Genomic DNA, 20,195 nt, shown 5'->3' with positions numbered 1-20,195 from the left:
GGATCCAAGCCTGCACCCTTAACATTGGGAGCAGCTCATGATGCGGTTCATCTACAACATGTGCAAAGTGCCACAGTACCAACAGATTCTTGGCAGCAGGATGGAGAATCTCCCAATATTGGGGCAATCTATATGGTAAGCTATGTTATACATTACAAGTGCCACATTCAGTACAGACAAAAGGAAATACTTCTTTATTCAATGAGTAATTAAACTTTGAAATCACTGTATGTAAGCGTACATAGTGATGACTTTAAAAGAGGGTTAGGCAGATTCATGGAGGATAGGTCTATCAATGGCTACTAGCTGTGGTGAGTAAAAGGAACCTCCATATACAGAGGTAACAAACTTCTGAATGCCCGTGCTGGCAGGCAGCATCTGGGGAAAACCTTGGTCTCTATGCCCTATACGTATGGCTCTCCGGGGCCACTAGCTGGCCACTGTGTGAAACAGAATGTGTCACTGGATGGACCACTGGTCTGATCCAGCAAACTCCACTAATGTTTTAATGTACTTCTGGAGCAATTGGCATGCTGTGGCTGCTTCAAGTTGTGCAACCATCAAAACATACAGATCAGCACTCATTTACTCTTCAGTCTCCTCAGCATCTGTTTTTGTTACTTCCAGACTCAGTAAAATTTTATGCAGCAGTCACACTAGATTTCTTTTTTAAAAAATCACTAAAGTTTGATTACTAACATTTAAATGTATTGTGAAATTGTTTCTTTAACTAGCGGGACTATACATTGTGCGCCTGTGAGAAACTACCAAAGAAGAGAACAATTTGGAAATCCAACACTCTTCAAAATCTCCCCTGCAGAATTATTTAAGTTCCTGGGCACTTGAACAAGCCAATTTCTCCATCCCTCCTTTCATTTTTCCTCTTTCAGATGTGCTCAACATGTTTTGTTCCGGGAGACACCTATTTTTCTGCATGGCTAGGAAGACCCCTTACTTGTTTGTGGGTGGGTCCAATTTCTGCTTTTGGCACTGGCATGAGGGCCGTCATCTTTATTATTATATCTGGTAACAGGTGGGGGACCATGAGGAATCATGGGGGGAAGGGTGTCATCCCACCCTTCAAAATCTCTCAATGTTGGATTCTCTCAGAGGTTTGATCAGTCATACCCCTCCCCTTTTCCTTTTAACTGATATTCAGTTGCTCTCAATATTCTGTCCCTTCTGGAACATATTTAGTTCTCATCAGGTTATTTTTTTTTCTTTTCTGTTTACAAAGTTATATTTTTCTGCATACCTGAATAGGCTTCTACCAGTATGTAGAAACCACTATGTTTTCTCTAGGTAGTCTTGTTTTGTTTTCACTGCCCATACACAGGGTAGTCCAACTCAATATTAGATACAGCAACAGCTTTAACTCTTGTTCAAGAAACAGCCTGGATCACTTATCACATTATATTTTCCATGAAGGTTAGCTTACCCCTCTGCAGCAAAATGGCACATGCTTGCATTGTAGGGATGCCATGTAAATGCCAGGTTTTTACAGCTGAACAGCTGTCTGTATCCCTATTCATTCAATAAGCCATAATAAATATATGCTTCTATATGTGTATAAACTTATTTGTATTTAGGAAAAATGTAATGGGAGAAGCCAATTCTGATGGCAAGAGAAGAACGCCTAAAATGTGAATGCAAAAGAAGGCACAGTGAAGTTGCCCAGATCTAGTCTGGCGCCAGGGTACTTGATGTTCTGCGTCCTTCTGTAGTGTCCTGCCTGGCAGTTAACATCCTCTTCTCAAGCCCTGTGCTCAGTATCCTACCTGCAGAGGTAAAGTGTATTTCAACCAGAATCAGAGGTGTTTTTTTTTTTTTTAGGAACCAGAATCAGGGCCTTTACAGAGGAAGAGGAATGCCCTCCCCACTTTACTGTACTTTAGATCTCAGCACAAAATATTTCACTTTACCCAGGATTTTAATTGAAGATTCAATCTTTAAAAAGTATTTTTATGGTCTACATTTAACCAGAGGCTATTTTGTTTTCAATTTAGGCTGCTGAATATTGTTTGATGCTGTTTTTAATGCTCCATGGTCATTTGTACATTTGTGGAAGGAGACTGGGCGGGGGGTATGGTCAAATGGGCTATAGCTCATTAAAGTTAGAAATCATAATTTGAAGCATAAATGGTTGGGAAGGTCAGTAGGGCTTCCAACAACCTGGAGAAAAATGTCCTGACCCTTTAACAGAGGCTTAATGGGATGTTTCAGTGTCCCATTCGTAGCGAAAACTGAGGGGAGAGAAGGGAAGGAGCACAAAAGCCTGTTTGTTTATGACATAATGAATTTAGCACTTGTCTCAAAATAAGTGATCTTGCTTAATATGCATGTGTACAGACAGGGCCATATGAAAATCCATGAATTTTATAATTATCCCTCTTACACGTAAGTACAGATTATTTTGTACAAAAAAACAAAACAAATGGGCACTTGAGGTTTTGGATTATACTTATAGGTAATGTAAATATGTTTTGTTTTAGCAACCTTTGAACAATTTATGCAAACAGACCTTTGCATTCATAAAGATCACTGGTCAGATAAGTGAAACTGAAGTACTGGGTGTAATATTTATTGTTTTATATTCAATTATCTTAAATAGATTTCATATTGATTGAATTCACTGACATAAATCCCAGAAGATACTCTTGCAAGTGTGTTTAGAAAAACCAACAAAGATTCTTACGGCAGCTTAGAGATGCATAAACTGACTCTCGACCACAAAAGCATATGCCACAATAAATTTCAACCAATATGACATCTCTGTGAAACACCTTACCCAATTGTATTTGGGTGTATTTACTACCCAAACTCAAAGACCATTGTATCTCAGGGTAGTCACATGTCCCACAAAGAAACTTTCAACACCTACAGCCTGTTTCAAACACCCAAAGCCTTCATGAACATGAGATAGAATGTTCCTTTTCTTTAGACTCCACCCTCTTTTTCATAATTACCAACATGTCAGTTCTATGGAATGTTAGGAGGTTGTCTTTCTGTGAAAAGAGAGATGAGCTGTATCGCTCCGGAGTATTTAAGAAATCCTTCTCCAGCTTCTTTGGATCTATGTTTTCTGAAAAAAACTCATGGTGCATTTGTTTATCTCCATATTCCCACTATGTTACACTTTCAGGGACAAAAAACATCCCAATGCAAAATTAGTCTTTTCTCGGGATGCCAGGTACAGGTTGGGAAATACCTGGAGATTTTTGGGGTGGAGCCTGAGGAGGGTGGGGTTTAGGGAGGGGAGGGGACTTCAATGGAGTATAATGCCATAGAGCCTACTTTCCAAAGCAGCCATTTTCTCCAGCTGAACTGATCTCTATTGCTTGTAATAGCAGGAAAACTCCAGCTACCACCTGGAGGTTGGCAACCCTAGTCTTTTCCCCAAGTTGTTTTATGACCCTGGTGTTTTTTTGTTTACAGAAAGAAAACTATAAGCTGCAAGTGACAATATTCAACTATAAGCTGCAAGTTACAGTGATACTATTTACTAATGTATAGGTGACAGTGCCCTAAAAAAGTTGTAGAGCCACTTGTCTATGCTTTGTGCAAAAAACCTCAAAGAAACAAAAAAATGCAGCTGGGCTAGAGTTTCATCGTAGAAAATTGGTGCTGCTCTAAGAGTCTTTGCTGTTGTTACTACAATGAAACCATTAAAGAATTTTCTGAAAACTAAGCAGAATTGCATAGTATGTATTACATACATTTTGCCCACCTATAATAAATTTCTATGATTTCAAACATTTCTGTAGTGAAAGCATCATATATATCGTATTTGTAATATAATTGTGCTATATTTTCCTTGTTATCTGCGAGTTTAACCAGTAAGACTGTACTGAAAAGGCTTTGCCTTCACACCACATAAAACCTCTTGAAAATTCAGAATTTCCCTTTCAAGTCTGCTGTTTCACATTAATATTGCACTCTGGCATACAACACAGAAAAATATCTATTTTTCGATATGTCCCCACCTGTGGATACCTTAATACAGAGACCAGGGCCATGGACAGACAAGAAAAACTTTCTATGCACATGAGAAAAGCCCCAGGTTTTCAGAAAAATATGAAATCTAAAATAAAATACATTGGAGGGTTAACTCCCCCCCCCCGAATGATAAAAGGAACACCTGTACCATTAAGAAACCAATGCCTCTCAATGGCCCTTTCTAGGCAATCATAACAGTATTCCGGGCTTGGCTTCTGTCAGTAGAAGGCAGGGGGAGGGAAAAGGGCCTTTGAAGGAGGACTGATCTAGTCTAGGATCAGCAGCAAACACGAGGGTGTCATGCTACAATGAAATCATGCTACAATGCATGATTTGCCCATTTCTGGCTGCTTGCTACTGTCCAACATCAGCCAAAAAAGCCAGTGTGGTATAATGGCTAGAGTTGCAGACTAGGATCTGGGAGACCCAGGTTCAAATCCCCACTCTACTTTGGAAGCTCACTAAGTGTCTTTGGACAAGTCATACTCAACCTCACCTATCTCATAAAGTTGTTGTGAGGATAAAATGGAGGAGAGGAGAACCATGTATACTGATTTGGATCCCCGATGTGGAAAAAGGCATGGCACAAGTGAAGTAAATAAATAATGTTGCTGAAGATAGAAGGCAGGTAGGCTGGCGGGTGGGTGGGAAGGAAAGAAAGCAGGGAAATGTGAGGATATGGAGGCTGCCAAGAAAGACAAAATAGTGAGGGGAGGAGATACAGAGGAAAGTAAAGTACACCCACAAGCCCTTGCAGTTTTCCCATCATGCAACTAAGATCAGCTAAACCTGTACTGCATAACTTGGCTAGAGTTTTCCTGGGTAGAGACTGCCAGGAGGAGGGAAAGTTGAAGACAGGGGGGCTGGTGGGTGGGAAGGAGAGAAGGAAGCAGGAAAAGGGGATAAGCTATGGGGGCTGTCAGGGAAGGGAAAAAGTAAAAAGTGAGGGAGGAGAAATGAGAGGCCTCCCACATCTAGTTATATAGAATCATAGAGTTGAAGAGGCCATGTAGGCAGTCTATATTTACATTTCATGCTTTTTAAAAAACTGAATAAATAATGAAAGGACTAAATTTAATTATTGGTGAAAACTGGTCTACAGTTGCAGTTATTAGAATCATAGAGGTGGGACTACCAGGGTCATCTAGTCCAGTGATGGAGAACCTTTTAGAGACCGAGTGCCCAAACTGCAACCCAAAGCCCACTTATTTATCGCAAAGTGACAACACGGCAATTTAACCTGGAATCTAGGGGAAGAGGAAGAATTTTGGTAGCAGAAAACTTTTTTAAAAGGCTTTTAAAGGAAAGGAGCAAGACCCCACTATAAATCCATCTTGGAGGGTACCGTTAAATAAAAGAACATGGAAAAGAACTATAAGAAGGGTCGCCCTATCCGTCTATTCCAGCAAAAGCAAACATTAGTCCCTGCTCAACACGTTGCAGGCTAGCAAAATTTTATTTCAGCAGAAACCCCTGTGGCTAAAACTCCGCTTCTTAGATGCACCAAGCAGCTAGATCTTCACTATGGTTTGAAGAAAACATGTACTCACTTAGCTCAGCCAAGAGGGGTCCCTGGCATACAGAGCGAAATGCAACTCTGAAAAGCTCAAATCTAATCAGGAGAAATACAGAGGCCATCCACTAGTTACTAGCTGAACTAGCAATGTGAAGTTTTCTTAAGACAATCATAGCTTGAAAGCTTTTATGCATAGGAGGTTTTGCCTTGGATTTGCCACTCTTTAGATGCATATTTTTCTCACCCAGGTTCTCAAAACACGACAATAAGTCCCATGCAGAGTTTTCAGAATTCGGATGGGGGAAATGTGCATCTAGAGAGCGGCAAAACCTCCTATGCATATATGGTCATAGTGAGAATTTACTATCCCAGGGGCCTGAAGCAAGAAAATGTGTGTGTGTGTGTGTGGGTGTCCCCTGTACCATCTTGCTGCAGGGATCCAAGTTGAACTAGGAGGCGGATCTCACACCAATCAGTCCCAACTTTAGGGGGAAAGAGTGGACAGCGGAGAACTAGCTAAGGACAACCCTTCCCCACTGAGAGAGGAGAGCTTGCAAAGAGAGCGCTGGACTGGAAGGGGCCCGCCTGGCCACTTCCCCCAGCCCAGAGGGAAGCCAGAGGAAGACGAAGGTGCCTCTCCCACGCCAACCCGAACAGGAAGGGGGGGATCTGAGAAGAAAGAGGGCTCTGCGCCATCACTCAAAGCGCACTGCTCAGGCCGGCAGAGGAGGGCTTGAAGCCGGGCCCACCGCTGCTCGCCCCTGCAGCTCGTCCACTCCACTCCTGACCCAGCTGCCCACCGAGGCGCACGGCCCCAGCCTCACCCGTCTGAGGTGGACACGGGCAGGGCAGAGCCGGAGAGGCGAGCTGGCCCTGAGGAACAGCTGAGCAACGGCCGCAGCTCAGCTGAGAGAGGAAGGGGCCCAGACGCAGACCCTGGACGCCTTTTGGAGCCCTGGAAGAGCGGGGCAGAGCCGGAGAGGCGAGCGGGCTCAGAGGAACAGCTGAGCTGCACCCGCAGCTCATCTAAGAGAGGGAGGGGCCCAGAAGCAGACCCGGGAGGCCTTTTGGAGCCCTGGAAGTGAAGGACGGGAGGCTCGGGAGGGGGCGGATGCTGCTGCCGTGCGCCCGGCCCTCTCACGCAACCCCGCGCGTGCCCACAGAGAGGGCTCAACGTGCCGACTCCGGCACGCGTGCCACAGGTTCGCCAACACGGCCCTACGCAATGAAGGAAATTTACAATTTCCTCCCCCCTCACACACACCCAGTGACCCCTATTCCATGCGCAGAAGATGGCCAAAAAAACACCCCTCCAGGATCTGGGGCCAAACTGGCCTGGAGGAAAAATGTTTCCTGACCCCAAAGTGGCAACTGGCATTACCCTGGGCTTGTAAGAAAGGGCCATGACACCGACGCAACCCTTCCTGCCCTCCCCCTCATGAACTGCCTACGTTCACAGAATCAGCATTGCCTCTGCTTAAAAACCTCCAAAGGAGAGCCTACCATCTCTCAAGGAAGCCTGTTTGACTTATTAACTTCTCTATATTAACTGCTATATCATGAATACAGGTTCTAAATTGGAGTAGATAATTTAAAAGAACAACTTCTGTTACAAAAATATAATTTCTCCAGTGAAAATAAATGTCAGGCTTACCTTTTCCTAAATATACATAGTAGAATATAACCATCTGTGCAAAGGCGGATCTACTGTGAAACTAATGAAGCTTAAGCTTCAGGGCCCCCCATCCTGGAGGGGCCCCCTGAAGCAACTTTTTTTTTAAATAAGTGAATTTCTCAACAAAATCGATGGGAGTTTTTTAGGGATATAATCATAAACTAATGGGCTGAAGTAATTAATATTGACTTTAGAATATGCTCTAATACCCATTTCATATGGCCTCAAAATGTCCCTGTAATTGATCAAATTTTAAAATTTTCTTGGGGGCTTTCAGTGCTCGAACCCCCAGATGTAAGGGTTTACTGAGCTCATCAGAATCTATTCATAGCCTACATTTTGGCAGCTGGATCCTAGAATTCTTCGTTGGTGTTTGGCTTAATAGTTCTGTAGCTCAGTCCTTAGGCTAGAGCCAATTGGAACCATAAAAAGACATCTGAATTCTCAATTCAGGCTGAACTCATCCCGCTTGTACATTTTAACACCAAAAATCAGATTTTCACCTCTTTATCCTAACAAGCCTCCTCTGATGACCTTCTACCTCCCTATTATTATTATTTATTTATTAGTTACATTTATAGCCCACCCTCATTCCCAGTCAAAGCCGGGCTCAGGGCAGGTGTCAGGATCCTAGGCCTCAAGTGCGCCCTACAGGGTGGCCTCTATTAAAGTAGTTACCTGGCCTACATCTCCCAGGTACCCTCTGGGCCTTGTGACTGGTGGAAGAGGATTTGGGGGGAAGTATGGGGCCAATCGGGGGTAAGGGATTGGTGCCTGGGGAGAAGGAATAAAAGGCTTTAGCTGAAAAGGGAGGGGGTTGGGGAGAGGCTGCTGCAGACAGAGGGATCCCTCATCCAGGAAGGGGTGAGTTAGCCCTGAGGCCTAGTGCCAGGAGACGGCTAGGGACAAGTGAGTTAGCCTGAGGCCTAGTGCCAGGAGCCCTCGTTGCTGGTGGGAAGGGGCTCACTGTATGGCCCATTTTTAAGGGCTCCACCCCACCACCCTGTTCTCCACCATTTGGGCCTAAAGGTCCTTGCAAGGGCAGCAAGGCCCTTTGGACCTTGTTGGATGTTGCCCTATTGTTGCTGGTTGCAAAGGGGGCCCCATAACAGTTCAAGCTTCAGGTACCCAAAAATGTAGATCCACCACTGCATCTATGTCTTCTGTCAACCAAAGATGGGCCTTGGGACATGTCTTTCATATAGCATAACATACTGAAAAAACAACCCATCCAGAGTACCATGAAGATCCCAAGATTTCCTTGTTCAGCAAATTCTTCCCATGTATGGCCACTGCCTGATAGCAAAATGACTTCCAGATTCATCTATCCCAATTTAAACAAGGTGGGAAGTGTGAAAATACCTGCTAGCTGCTCTACTAAGACAGAAATAGTACGTTACTGCTTTAGCAAAGAGTTATCTTACTGTCACCCAAGTTAATGACTGCATGACATATCAGAACTAATATCTACTCACTATTCAACCCCTCTCACATCTAAACGATAGTGAAAAGGTTTTGCGAACAATGAGTTTCTTAATTCTTTTCCTTTAAAGTGGAAACATAAGAATAATCTAATAAAACAAGATAATCAGGAGACAACAAAGAAAGAAGAGTAAAGAACCAACGGAAGAGGTGAACAAAAAAAATGCAAAATGGCATTGATAGACTGAAGTTATCAAAGACTGGCAATAGGTAAAGTATAAAAATTAGGATCACTAAAACATTATACATCTGAGCCAATCATAACCCATCACAAACATTTAGAAAATGACAGGTCATAATGCAACAAATAAAATGCTTATATAGCATGTTCAATTCACATAGAATGCGTACATATAAGGAACATTAACGTTCTCACAGCCACAGCCAGATCATTTTAAAAGATTCGCTCCTTTATAAACTAACCCAAACCTACCAAGAGCTATCTGAAATATTATAATACTAAACGTGCTCACTTGAAGGTAAGCTAAATCAAATGGATATAAAGCATAGGAAATTAGATGCTCTTAAATTCTACTGAAATAAGAAACCTAATACATTGCCCATTAATTTGCACAGGATTTAGATATCCCAGACATTCTTTGGATTTTATCCAATGGCTGAGATCCATGTATGAGGTAAGACCTATGAGCTTCCACAGTTTTCTCCTCCAGTTGCAGCACCTTGCACAGAATTGGAATGCTACTTCAGTGGATCTCCCACTTTCAGAAATTGTGTTTTGGCAATGTGGAGTGCTTTCATAAAAAGGGGGCTCTCAGAAGCCCCAGTGATAAGTACACAACCTGCCCACATTACCAAGTGTTCACTGTTATTTATTTAATACATTTGTATCTTTCCTTATCTGTTCAGACTCAAGGCAGCTAACGACGCAACACCACAAACTTCGCAGTCCATTAACAAAATGAAAAAAAAAATCAGATTAAACAATGCACAAAATGTCAAAAATGCAAAGATTACACATATACCCTGAATTCAAATATGCACAAACTTAAAAGGAAGGCAGCCAAATCTGCCATGATAGTTTACCCTCTACCAAATGATCTTTGCAGTAGATTGTGTTATTGGTGCTAAGTCTACCTACAATTCCACCACATTAAATAAAGTATTTCTATATCAGCCACCTATACAGATGCAAATATGTGAACACTTTCTCCAAAATTAGAGGACACAAAAATACTTCACAAATTCACTAATATCAGAACAGGGCTTTATTGGTATTAAACTCTGAATTCCAATAAGCAAGCTTCCTGCCCTAACATAGGATCTTCATCAAATGGGTTCATCATCTGGCAACCCAAAGTTGCAGAAATATGCTTGGATAATCAGTTCATTGTACCTTTCTTACTGCATTAAAAAAGAATGCTATAAAATCATTGTTTTATATGAAAAAAGAATAAATAAAAGTAGACACAAAAACCTACCTCACTGCCATCTTTCACAACAGCATATAACCTTATTCTATTATAGTGACAGACACCTGTTAATACCAACACATATATCCCAGTACTATAACAATTTAAACCTTTATAATATACAATGTATAGATGACGTGAAGGAAAACTCCAAATGAGTGCAACCTAAAACACTTGATATCATTAAAAATGTGACTAAACATCGAATTTGCTTATTTACTTCAGTAGTCATACACAGCACAGTCCTAACTTTTCCTTGCTAGCAACCTCTGTTTTGCTTTGAAACAGTGCTGATTGCAAAAATACTATATGTATCAACTGCTTGATGGTATGCCAATAAAGGTATTGAAACTGAAATTGAAAAATACTATATAGCTAAATAATTAACGTTTCTTGAGCCAGTCACAGCATTAAATCATGTTGGTACACTGTATTTGCTATTACGATCTATAAAAATTGTTTTTGTAGATAACAGTTCATTTTTGGTAGGTGCCTAAACAGTTCTGCTATCAGTCAAGATTACCTTTCCCTACCCATCCTTATCTGTTAATAGTAGTTCCCCATCTAGGATCAAAGCAGAGTTTAGGACAAAGGTAACAAGTCATAAACTTCAGCAATACTTTCATTTCCCCCCAACATGAATTGAAGGAATGTAGGTATGACATAAAACAACAACTGTAACTTGTGAGGCAAGAATACTAAATTAAATCCTGAAATTTACTAAAATAAAATAATAAACAGTAATCCCAAATATAAACTTAATTTGGAAATAAATCCTTCTGAATTGATTGGAACTTTTTCTGAGTAAACATATTAACCATCAGGATAAATAAATAGCATTCCCCCCTAAACTACCATAAATAAATAGCATTTCTCCCCATTGTACCACAAAATGTTAAGGTGTATTGTATTAATTTGGTTCACCTATTCTGTCACTTCTGGGTAGATCTTTTGTTCCCACAAATATGGGTGTCATGTAAGTAGCATAAAGACTTCTAACAGTGTAATACATAAAAATGTACTAACAAATTGTACCAAGGTATTCCTTCACACAACTAAACTCAAATTCCTTGCTCTAAAAAGGTTAACCACTAAGTGTGAAGGGAAAAATATTAGCTAACAACAGATAGACATCTATCAACCACATCCTCCTGCAATACATTAATAAGAGGCACATTTGAAAAGAAGTAAATATGGGTTTGACACAGCGCCATTTCATTTTGGTATGTTTTTTTTACCGTAGAGAACACATTTTTCCCTACAAAAAAGTTCCTTAGTGTGTAGTAACGTTCCTTACTAATGTAAAAATTGCTTCTGAATTAATTCATTAACATGCAAAAACAACCCCATACAAAGTGCAAGGCCTATTTTCATTTAAATTAAGACATGACTGCAATGCTGTAGCAGTGATAAGGTCACAGTACATGTTAAGAATCTGGCCCATTCTATCCTTAGCCATTATCAAACACTGACCACCTGTCTCTTCCATGACATATTTTATTGCACATGCAATGAACCAGCAGCTCTGTCTGATTCAAGCATATGGAAAATAAAAGTAGACACTATCTACTATAAGAGTATTTATAATAGTTTGTCTTTTAGTTTTAAGTTGCTATAGTCTATCTTCAATATTCTGCAAACTAAAGTAACGTTAATTCACATTAAGGAGATAGAACAGCTCCCACTGTATTCAGTGAAAATTGTATATGTAAAGCAAGTTTGGCCTCCCTAGCGCATGGGAATTAAAGCTGGTTTATATCTCTCCCCCCCACCCCAAAATCAGGCTCACCATTGAAAACAATTCACAGCATTTACACTTTTAGTCAGAACTTTCTGACAGTTTGCAAAACCTTAACATGCATGCTAACAATTGTGCATTCACCAAGGCTACACAAACCTGCAGTGGTCTGTGTATTAGTATTTAACAACCAGTCTGCAGTGCTGAGCAGAGTCATGTCACCTGAAGGAAAATTACAAAGAAAATAAAGTGCTAGTACTTTTTTACATACATCCCATAAGCATATGTAGAAAAAGTCCATCAAAAACTATTTCCTTTAAAAAACGACATTAACCTAGGCAGTACTGCCGGCTCTGATCCTAAGCACACTTTACTGGGAAATAAGTTCCACTTAAATCAATCCATTCCATTGACTTAACTTCTAAGTCTGTTTATTTAGGAACAGGAAGCAAATCTTATGGGTTGATCACTAGGATGCGTTAAGTATGCTTAGGTTTCAAAACCTGAAGTAAAAGGTTTCAAAGTAAATTACAAGACTAAACTCATCACTACATTTATAATTAATACAATATATATACTTTGTGAAAAGAGCAGATAAAGCAGTTAATCTGACCAAAACAATGCTGCTTTAATGTGCAGATTATAGTTTTGAGAAAAGGAATTAGAAGAGCATGTAGCTCTATCAGATTCGGTGGAATGAAGGATAGACTGCTATTACATGTGTCATCTCAACTTCTTTTCAATTAAGAAATAAGAGCAGAAATGTTTGGAAGAAGGTGCATGTAAGTAATTGGTGAACAAACAACATCATTTGTTTGATTGATGTATTTTCTTAGAAGACCAAAATGCATAACCAGTCTAACAAAAACTTCTAATTTTAATACTTTTGTTTTTAACATACAATACTTTCTAATGATAAAGAAATGCTAAAGTGTTTTTTATTCCAGACATGTTCTGTTACTTAGATTCAGAACTGACATTTATTACAAATAATTATACGAACATTTCAACATTCCTCAGAAAATCTCAGATGGATTGTCCTGTCACTATTGATATGCCAAGACCATCCTACTCATTTTTAGCATACCTTTTATATTCTCATCTCCCACAGTGTAGTACATGTGCACTGCACAAACTACAGCTCTTTAAACTTTCCACTACTGAGCTACCTTTCCGAGAGGTAAACATGCTACAATGGGAGACAACAGTACTGAGGCCTGTATTACTTAACTTGCCTGTATCACAAATTTTTGCCGTATTAGTGATATAACAATGCAAAGTGAAAAGCATAATGTAAATATATATTATATGATCCTGAAGCCACTGTTATTACTATAGTCAATCTACCATAAATTATGTTTATAATCAAACCAAGGAAACTGATAATACTGACAGCTGCCAGTTTTTGACACCATATTGCATTAAACTATATTGCTACACAGTATCAGCATTTTGTGAATTTAGACAAATTACTTAATATATAACAGAAAACTAACAGTCCTATGCAGCATGACTCAATTCAGCAGTAATGCTGCATAGGATTGCACAGTAAACCATCACTGAGTTGGTAAATCTTCAGACTCTTTGAGGGAGGGGATGTTATCACCATAAAAAAAAAAAACTTTCCACGTAGCCAATGAGATGTTAGGGAATGAACAAGATTTTATCCCCCCCCCCCGCCATTCTGTTGTTTTTTATGTTCAGATATTTTTACATTGAACAGCATTCCATCCTGTGGGGCTTCCATTTGCTATATGAAGTGGTACTTAACTAGACACAGGTTTGACATCAGAACTAGGCCTAATATATTAGAAGTATTCAAAATAATATATTAGGAGTATTCAGAGACAAATAAGAACTCACCTTCTGTGCCATTGGGTGTCATGGAATTATTATTTATGTGAGAATTATCAAGTTTTGGACCATTAGGGGATTCGCTACTACCACTTAGACGGCTATGCGGACTGGCTAGATCCTGCATTTCCATAGACCTAAAAAAAGAAGAAGAAGCAAATTTGACTAATGCATTCAATCTGACTATTAAAGGACAACCTATGCCTTTCCACTTATCAACTATATGACCAATTATACTATTTTATATGCATGATTACATTCTCAAAATAGTCTGTCTCAATTGTTTTGGGTAATTCCATATAATCAATTCATGATTAATGCTAATATTTATAAAATTCAAGCTCTAACAGACTAAAAACACATATTGTCAACCCATACCAAATTATATTTTTATAAAGTATGCACGGGTGACAAAAATAAAAATGCATTAAAAACTACGGCCCAAGAGCAATAAACATATACTGTTTGCTTGCATGTAATTTACCACCCAATTGCAATTTAATGGGCTTCCAAACCAAACAAAACACATGAAGTAATAGTTGAATCTACAGTCCACTGACAAGGAATGAGATATTCCTGATGTATGTGTTTACTCTGGCACACTACTTAATTGTTCCTCTGTTTCCGTTGAAACAAATGCAGCATTAAAACATTATTATGTCTGCTCTCTTGTTTGCTTTGTGGATTACATAAAGCGTGCCCAATTGAAAAGGGATAAGGCCAACATACAGTGAATCTATACAGGCATTAGTATGCCTTCACACTTAGCAGTACTTGAACTGTCACTTAAACAAAATAAAATGACTGAGAATTAGTTTAAAAAGTCAATATTTTACTGACTATATTATTTCTCTATATCTTAATTGTGCTTAAATAAAACACAACGATTCCTGATCAAAATAATACTTGAAAATATTAACTTCCATTTCTATTAAATAGAATATACTTATTTGGCAATTAAGAGGCAATAGTCAAATAACACATTCTAGAAAAATGGGACTTCTGCATATAGATGCTGATTGAAAACACTTCAGGAATGAAGAAAAAGCCCAAGGTTTCCAAATGCTAATGAATTTCACACTTTTAAAATATTTTGTTGTGAAGTCCTACATTCTTAGTAAAGGTTTATATAGTACACATGAAGTTTACAGAAGCAGGTCAACTACATCTGAAAAAGTATTCAGCTTTACCTGGGAGAAAATCCCAAGGATGTCAGTGGGATTTACTTCCAAGTAAACATGGATGAGCTTACACTGTACAGTTTTTTCCTAGGAAAACATATTTTACTTCAACAGTAGTATTCCATGCTACGATTGTTTTCATACATGACACTGACTTTCTAAAGTTCTAACTGGAATAGATTTAAATACAAAATTCCTGGTAATTAAAAAAGAAGGAATTATCTCAATACACACAATGTAAAAATGTTTGTTGCTGAATAGAGCCGTCTATACATTAGGCAAATATCTAAATTACTTCTCCAAACAACAAAAATCGCATTCTCCAGATTAAAGTTTACAAGCAAGTATCATTCATATGTCTCACCTGAAATTTAAAAAAAATTCACTGAAAAGCCAACTTGATCTTATCCTTACCTGCAAACTGAGGAAACAGCAACATCTGAACTGGTTTGGGATTTTTGCACCTGCAAACCAGGGACACAAATAGAAGCCTCTGTTATTCTATTTTCATGTCAGGTCTTAATCTAACTAAACAAAGAAATCTTCTTTGGGAAGGTAATGCTGTCTTTTAACCAAAAGAGAAGGAGGGGGTTACTGCTGCAGTGAAAGACATATTGTCTTTAAATTGAAGCCTCAACTGTTGTTTCCTCCAGCAGGTCTATCCCCCTCCTGCCCATGTCATAAGGAAGGCAGCCAAATGACGGGATAGTGATTCATCATTCGCCTATGACAGCTGCACACTGGATTACCCCTCCCCTAATCAACATGTAAAGTAGTCTTGCTAAGGTAGTTTAGGAATAAGTGCCTGGGTAAGGTAGCTCAAGAAGGCATATCGAAGAGAAGCAGAATCTCTAGCATTACCCCCCCCCCCAGTAGCCTCTGAAGATCTTTCAGCTTTTGTTATCACTGGCTGAAATACTTTCCCCTCCCACTCCTTTAACTCTTGACTGTCTCTTTATCTTTAATCATGTTGGTTTTCATCTTCTTTCCCCACTCACTGTCATTTATGTTTGTGTGTCCAGCCTCCAGTCAATTTTGGAAGGCTGCAAAGCAATGCTGACAGATTCAAAGTATAATGCTAAGGTTATACACCTATAAATTGAGATAATAGGTTTAACCAGGCCAGAAATGCCTCTTCCTCCAATTTCACCCTCCTAACAGAAGTAAAAACTAGAAATAACCAAATATGGAAAAACATTTACCAAAAAAAGTTTCAAAATATGTATATCGTACCAAAAAATTTGCATGTTATCATTTGGATAAACAGGGTGATCGTTAACAGCATTTGTGCATTCTTAGTAATAAATGTGGGCTGTTTAGGGGCAACTTTAAAAAAAAACCCAAAATATTTTGCAGACTTATATTGCATGGTTTCTTGTTATCAGAAAATGTTTTCTGTTGGGCTGCATTTAACAAATAGCCTTTGATACCAGTTTCCTCAATAACCACTGCCAGCAGGTGATAAAGCCCAGGTGAAGACTGGCTGCTAGCTTGAAAGCCCAAACAAAACTTCCCCAGCTAGGACATACATTGTCCAAATGTCTGAATTCAGAATTCCACTCAACCTGAACTGACATCTCTTAGATGATCACAGAACAAAGCCAAGAGAGATGAAGCATTTTAAGTGCCATAAAAGTCATTCAGGCAAATCTCACTTACGTGTCTGTAGTTTTTGTTATTTTTAATCACTGGCAGAATTACTGCTTGAGCCAGAGTATACCATTCCTATAAGCAGCCAGACAACATATAATGTTACACACAATGGCAAAAAGTGCTCAGTAACACACAGGAAAAAAACACCCTGCTATGTTTTTCCTGAACAGTATTTAAAATGCTCCATAGTGTGTTTTTTAATAGACCATAGCAAGCCAACTCAAACTGGAGTATCAATTGTGTATTTGTATCTACTAAGCCAATTTTTTTAGAAATGAAGAGAAAAACTGTTAAGATTTAAACTTTTTACTCTTAACCCTAGACATTGCAGTAGAATGCCTTCAGGATATGCTCTCTCTTGCTACTCCTGTACACCTTGAATAAATTATAGGTGGTAACTAAGCATACATAAGGACTATCTCAGGTTAAAAATGTGGAAGAACATTTAAAAACAATAATTTAAAGCAAAGCAGTAGTAACATAAATTAATTTTGTATATTATTTACGATGATATTATAATAACATATAGAATATAATTTATTCATTCCAGACCACTAATCAACAAAACCTGGCTCTGAAAATAAACAATAATAAAATATCCCACCACTGCTATCTTTCCTAAAGCTACAACTAGCAGATATTTGCATAGGTGATATCTTATATGATGCAAATATTTGCATGCCTTTTTAATGCTCCATAAACTGTAAGACTTCATGTCCAAGATCTTCATTTTCATTAGTCATGCTTCAGTTACAGTCCTTTGCCTATTAAGAATTATTTAAACCATGTGTTGTGTGTTATGGTATTTAAAAATGATTCTTTAATCAAAATAACTTTAAAACTACTAATCTTCACTTAGACTGGTCAACTGAATCCACATAGTGGTACAGGAAAAATAAATCTACTCTCAAGAATGCAAATGCATACAACAATTAGATACAGATGTTGCTGAAATTAGTTACAATTTACAAAATGCTACACTTCATATGCTTTCAGTTTTTTATGTGGCATACAAATCTGCAGTGCAGCGATGAACTGCACTTAGGATGCCTAGTTTATAGAGAAAGTGTATGGGTGGTGCTTCAGAATCTATTGTTGTCTAACACAACCTTACTCATAAACTATAGTATGTTCAAAATATAGTTTAATGGCTCATTAATTAACCTCAAGGAGCAAGGTCTAAGTGATAATTAGAATTAATTCAAGAACGGACACTATAAAATGGAGGCGGGTGGGTGGGAAACGCGGGCAATAGGCGAATATCATGCACAGTTGAAACAAACCAACTATCTTTTAAATGGCAAGTAATATAGATCCTCCTTAAAATAGTCACTATAAGATCACTATTTAGGAAGTGACTGTAGACTAATCAAATGCTAAACTTTCACACATACTACAGATACTGCAACTCTTAGTATTTGCATCATGAAAAAGGATGAGTTACTAGCATCTTAAACAAGTAACACCGAAATGACATTTTAAGTATCTTAAACCAGTAACATCTAACTCTGATTAGTTAATGAAATCTTTTAATTTTGCCTTTTTTCTATAATTAAATTTATAATTCTTTACAGATGTAGTATTGTTGATGTTCAATTTGTCTCTCTCATTTTGTTAAACCTCACATAGTACTCCACCAATCCACTGAATAGCCACATTAAATCTGTTAATACCATGCTCTTCAACCCCAGAAATTATTTCCAGAAGGCAAACTTGCTTTGAGAGATCATCAAACAAGACTTAAGGTACACATTTTATCACATTTTCCCTACCACAGAGCTCAGGATGCAGGAGAAAATTCATGACTTTTGCACTGTTTATTATACTTTGCTAAATTACAAATCAAAAGCATCTGACAGAAAATCATGTATGAAGCCAAAAAGTTAATAATATTCCGTGAAAAGTAAACTGTAAATGGGAAGGGATTCTAAATCTCAGCAGCACAGAGCAAATAAAATGTAGGTACTTGTCTAAATTATGGGTTTTCCAGGCATTTTTTTCTCTTGCTAGAAGCAATTCTTATAAAGCGACTATAATTTAAAACATTTCTTTCAGCTGAAAGGAAATTTTGAAAGTAAAAAACACTATGCTTATTCAAATATATCTCACATGTGAGATAGAAACTTATTTTCAACCGCAGTTGTGATCTAAACCAGAATCTTGAAGACAATAACAACTTTCTAAACATAACATTTCTCTAAGGAGTTTTAATTTTCTCCATAAAACATTCACAAACTTTGAACTAAGTGGAAGAAACTCCTATCTACAACTTCAAAGTACTACCAACTTCCGTCAATTTTCAATGTAGACTACTGCATATATATATATATATAGAGAGAGAGAGAGAGAGAGAGAGAGAGAGAGAGAGAGAGAGAGAGAGAGAGAGAGAGAGAGATCAAATTAATACTAATTTTAAAATGGAACCATCAATTTGTAAAAAAATGTAATTAACACGTCTCCCTCTTTTCCTTCAAACAACACGTTATGATTATTTGTTGTTTAAACACTTATGAAATGTTTTGACAGAATGCTGAAATTTTAAACAAAAGACAAGTGCCATTCTGTGATAATGTGTGGAACAAGAAAACGTAATTGTTAAGCATGAAGTTACACTTTCTTGAGCCACTAGTCACTGTGAAGTATTGATATATGTACCAAAGTACTATTAATTATTTCTGTTTCATTTGTAATGAACTCCCCAGCCCCCACGTGAGCACAAAACATGAAACAGTGGCTGGTTTTCTGTATCTGTCACTGTGTGAGTTAATAGTAGCCAAAAGTGGAAGTTGACATATTACCAAAAAAATGTTGTTAATTATAAGGATAACGATGATGATGATAATAATAATAATCTGCCCTTAAATGAAGGTCACTTAGGAATGTTAAAATGCTGCTTACAGCAAGAATTGCTGAAACAAAAAAAAGTCTGAAATTATATCTAAATACGAAATTATATCTTTGCAACATACATTTTTATTAACAAATAAATTGCGTCAGTTTAAAAAATGCTCCAATATTAACTTTATGGTTTGGTGTTTTTCTCTGTGTATCAAAAATTTGAAGTTGGGGATAATTTAACATGATTTGATGCTTCTGAGTTTAAAAACGGTATTTTGAAATTTATAAAATAACTTTAAGAAACAAAAAAAATTGAAATAAACTTCATAAAGAATGAGATCCATAAGTGTGACATAAAGCATGGTAACACCCCAAAGAGGTTTCATTTCTTACTTCTAAATGTTCAGCTCTCTGTAAAACCAAACTTCACATAGTATGGTAGTGGAGTTGATTATTTTGACATTTTGATAAGCCCCCACCCTTTCAGATCCAGCAGAGTCTTGCCGGTATTTGCAAAAAATTAAACACTTTAACCAGGATTTGCTGCTTCAAAAAGAGCTGTCAAATCTTTGCCATATGTCTTCCTCCACATTTCTTACGGTGCTTTTTTCCCCCTTTGCACGCCTGTAAGTTTTATTCAGGTATGTAAAAAAATAATAAAAAAAATAACAACACCAAGGCTTCAAGAAATCACTTATTCTTTTTCGTGACGCCCTGACACTTCAGAAAACCAGACACAAGTCGCAAAAGGCAAGTTGGATACAAATAAATGGTTTCGAGCCACGTAACATCTGAGTTGTGGGAAGCCTACGTAGCGAACCGTGAAACACAG

The 20,195-nt window shown here is 38.2% G+C and overlaps 1 protein-coding gene across 1 annotated transcript in view; it reads right to left on the bottom strand.

The window, feature by feature from the left end:
• Positions 1 to 15,601, bottom strand: part of EYA1 (EYA transcriptional coactivator and phosphatase 1) — a 106,254-nt gene extending 90,653 nt beyond the window's left edge. The window contains exons 1-3 of the mRNA XM_056854234.1: positions 15,287 to 15,601; positions 13,701 to 13,828; positions 11,997 to 12,059 (exon numbers count right to left, since the gene is read on the bottom strand). Coding sequence (XP_056710212.1) covers positions 11,997 to 12,059; positions 13,701 to 13,824 — 187 coding nt within the window. The 5' untranslated portion in view covers positions 13,825 to 13,828; positions 15,287 to 15,601. The remainder of the gene's footprint in view (positions 1 to 11,996; positions 12,060 to 13,700; positions 13,829 to 15,286) is intronic.
• Between the last annotated feature and the right edge of the window lie 4,594 nt (positions 15,602 to 20,195).

This window comes from Euleptes europaea, chromosome 8, assembly GCF_029931775.1.
Source record: "Euleptes europaea isolate rEulEur1 chromosome 8, rEulEur1.hap1, whole genome shotgun sequence".
Classification (NCBI taxonomy): Eukaryota; Metazoa; Chordata; class Lepidosauria; order Squamata; family Sphaerodactylidae; genus Euleptes; species Euleptes europaea.
Note: the sequence above shows the minus strand (reverse complement) of the source record. Positions and strands in the feature narration are given on the sequence as shown.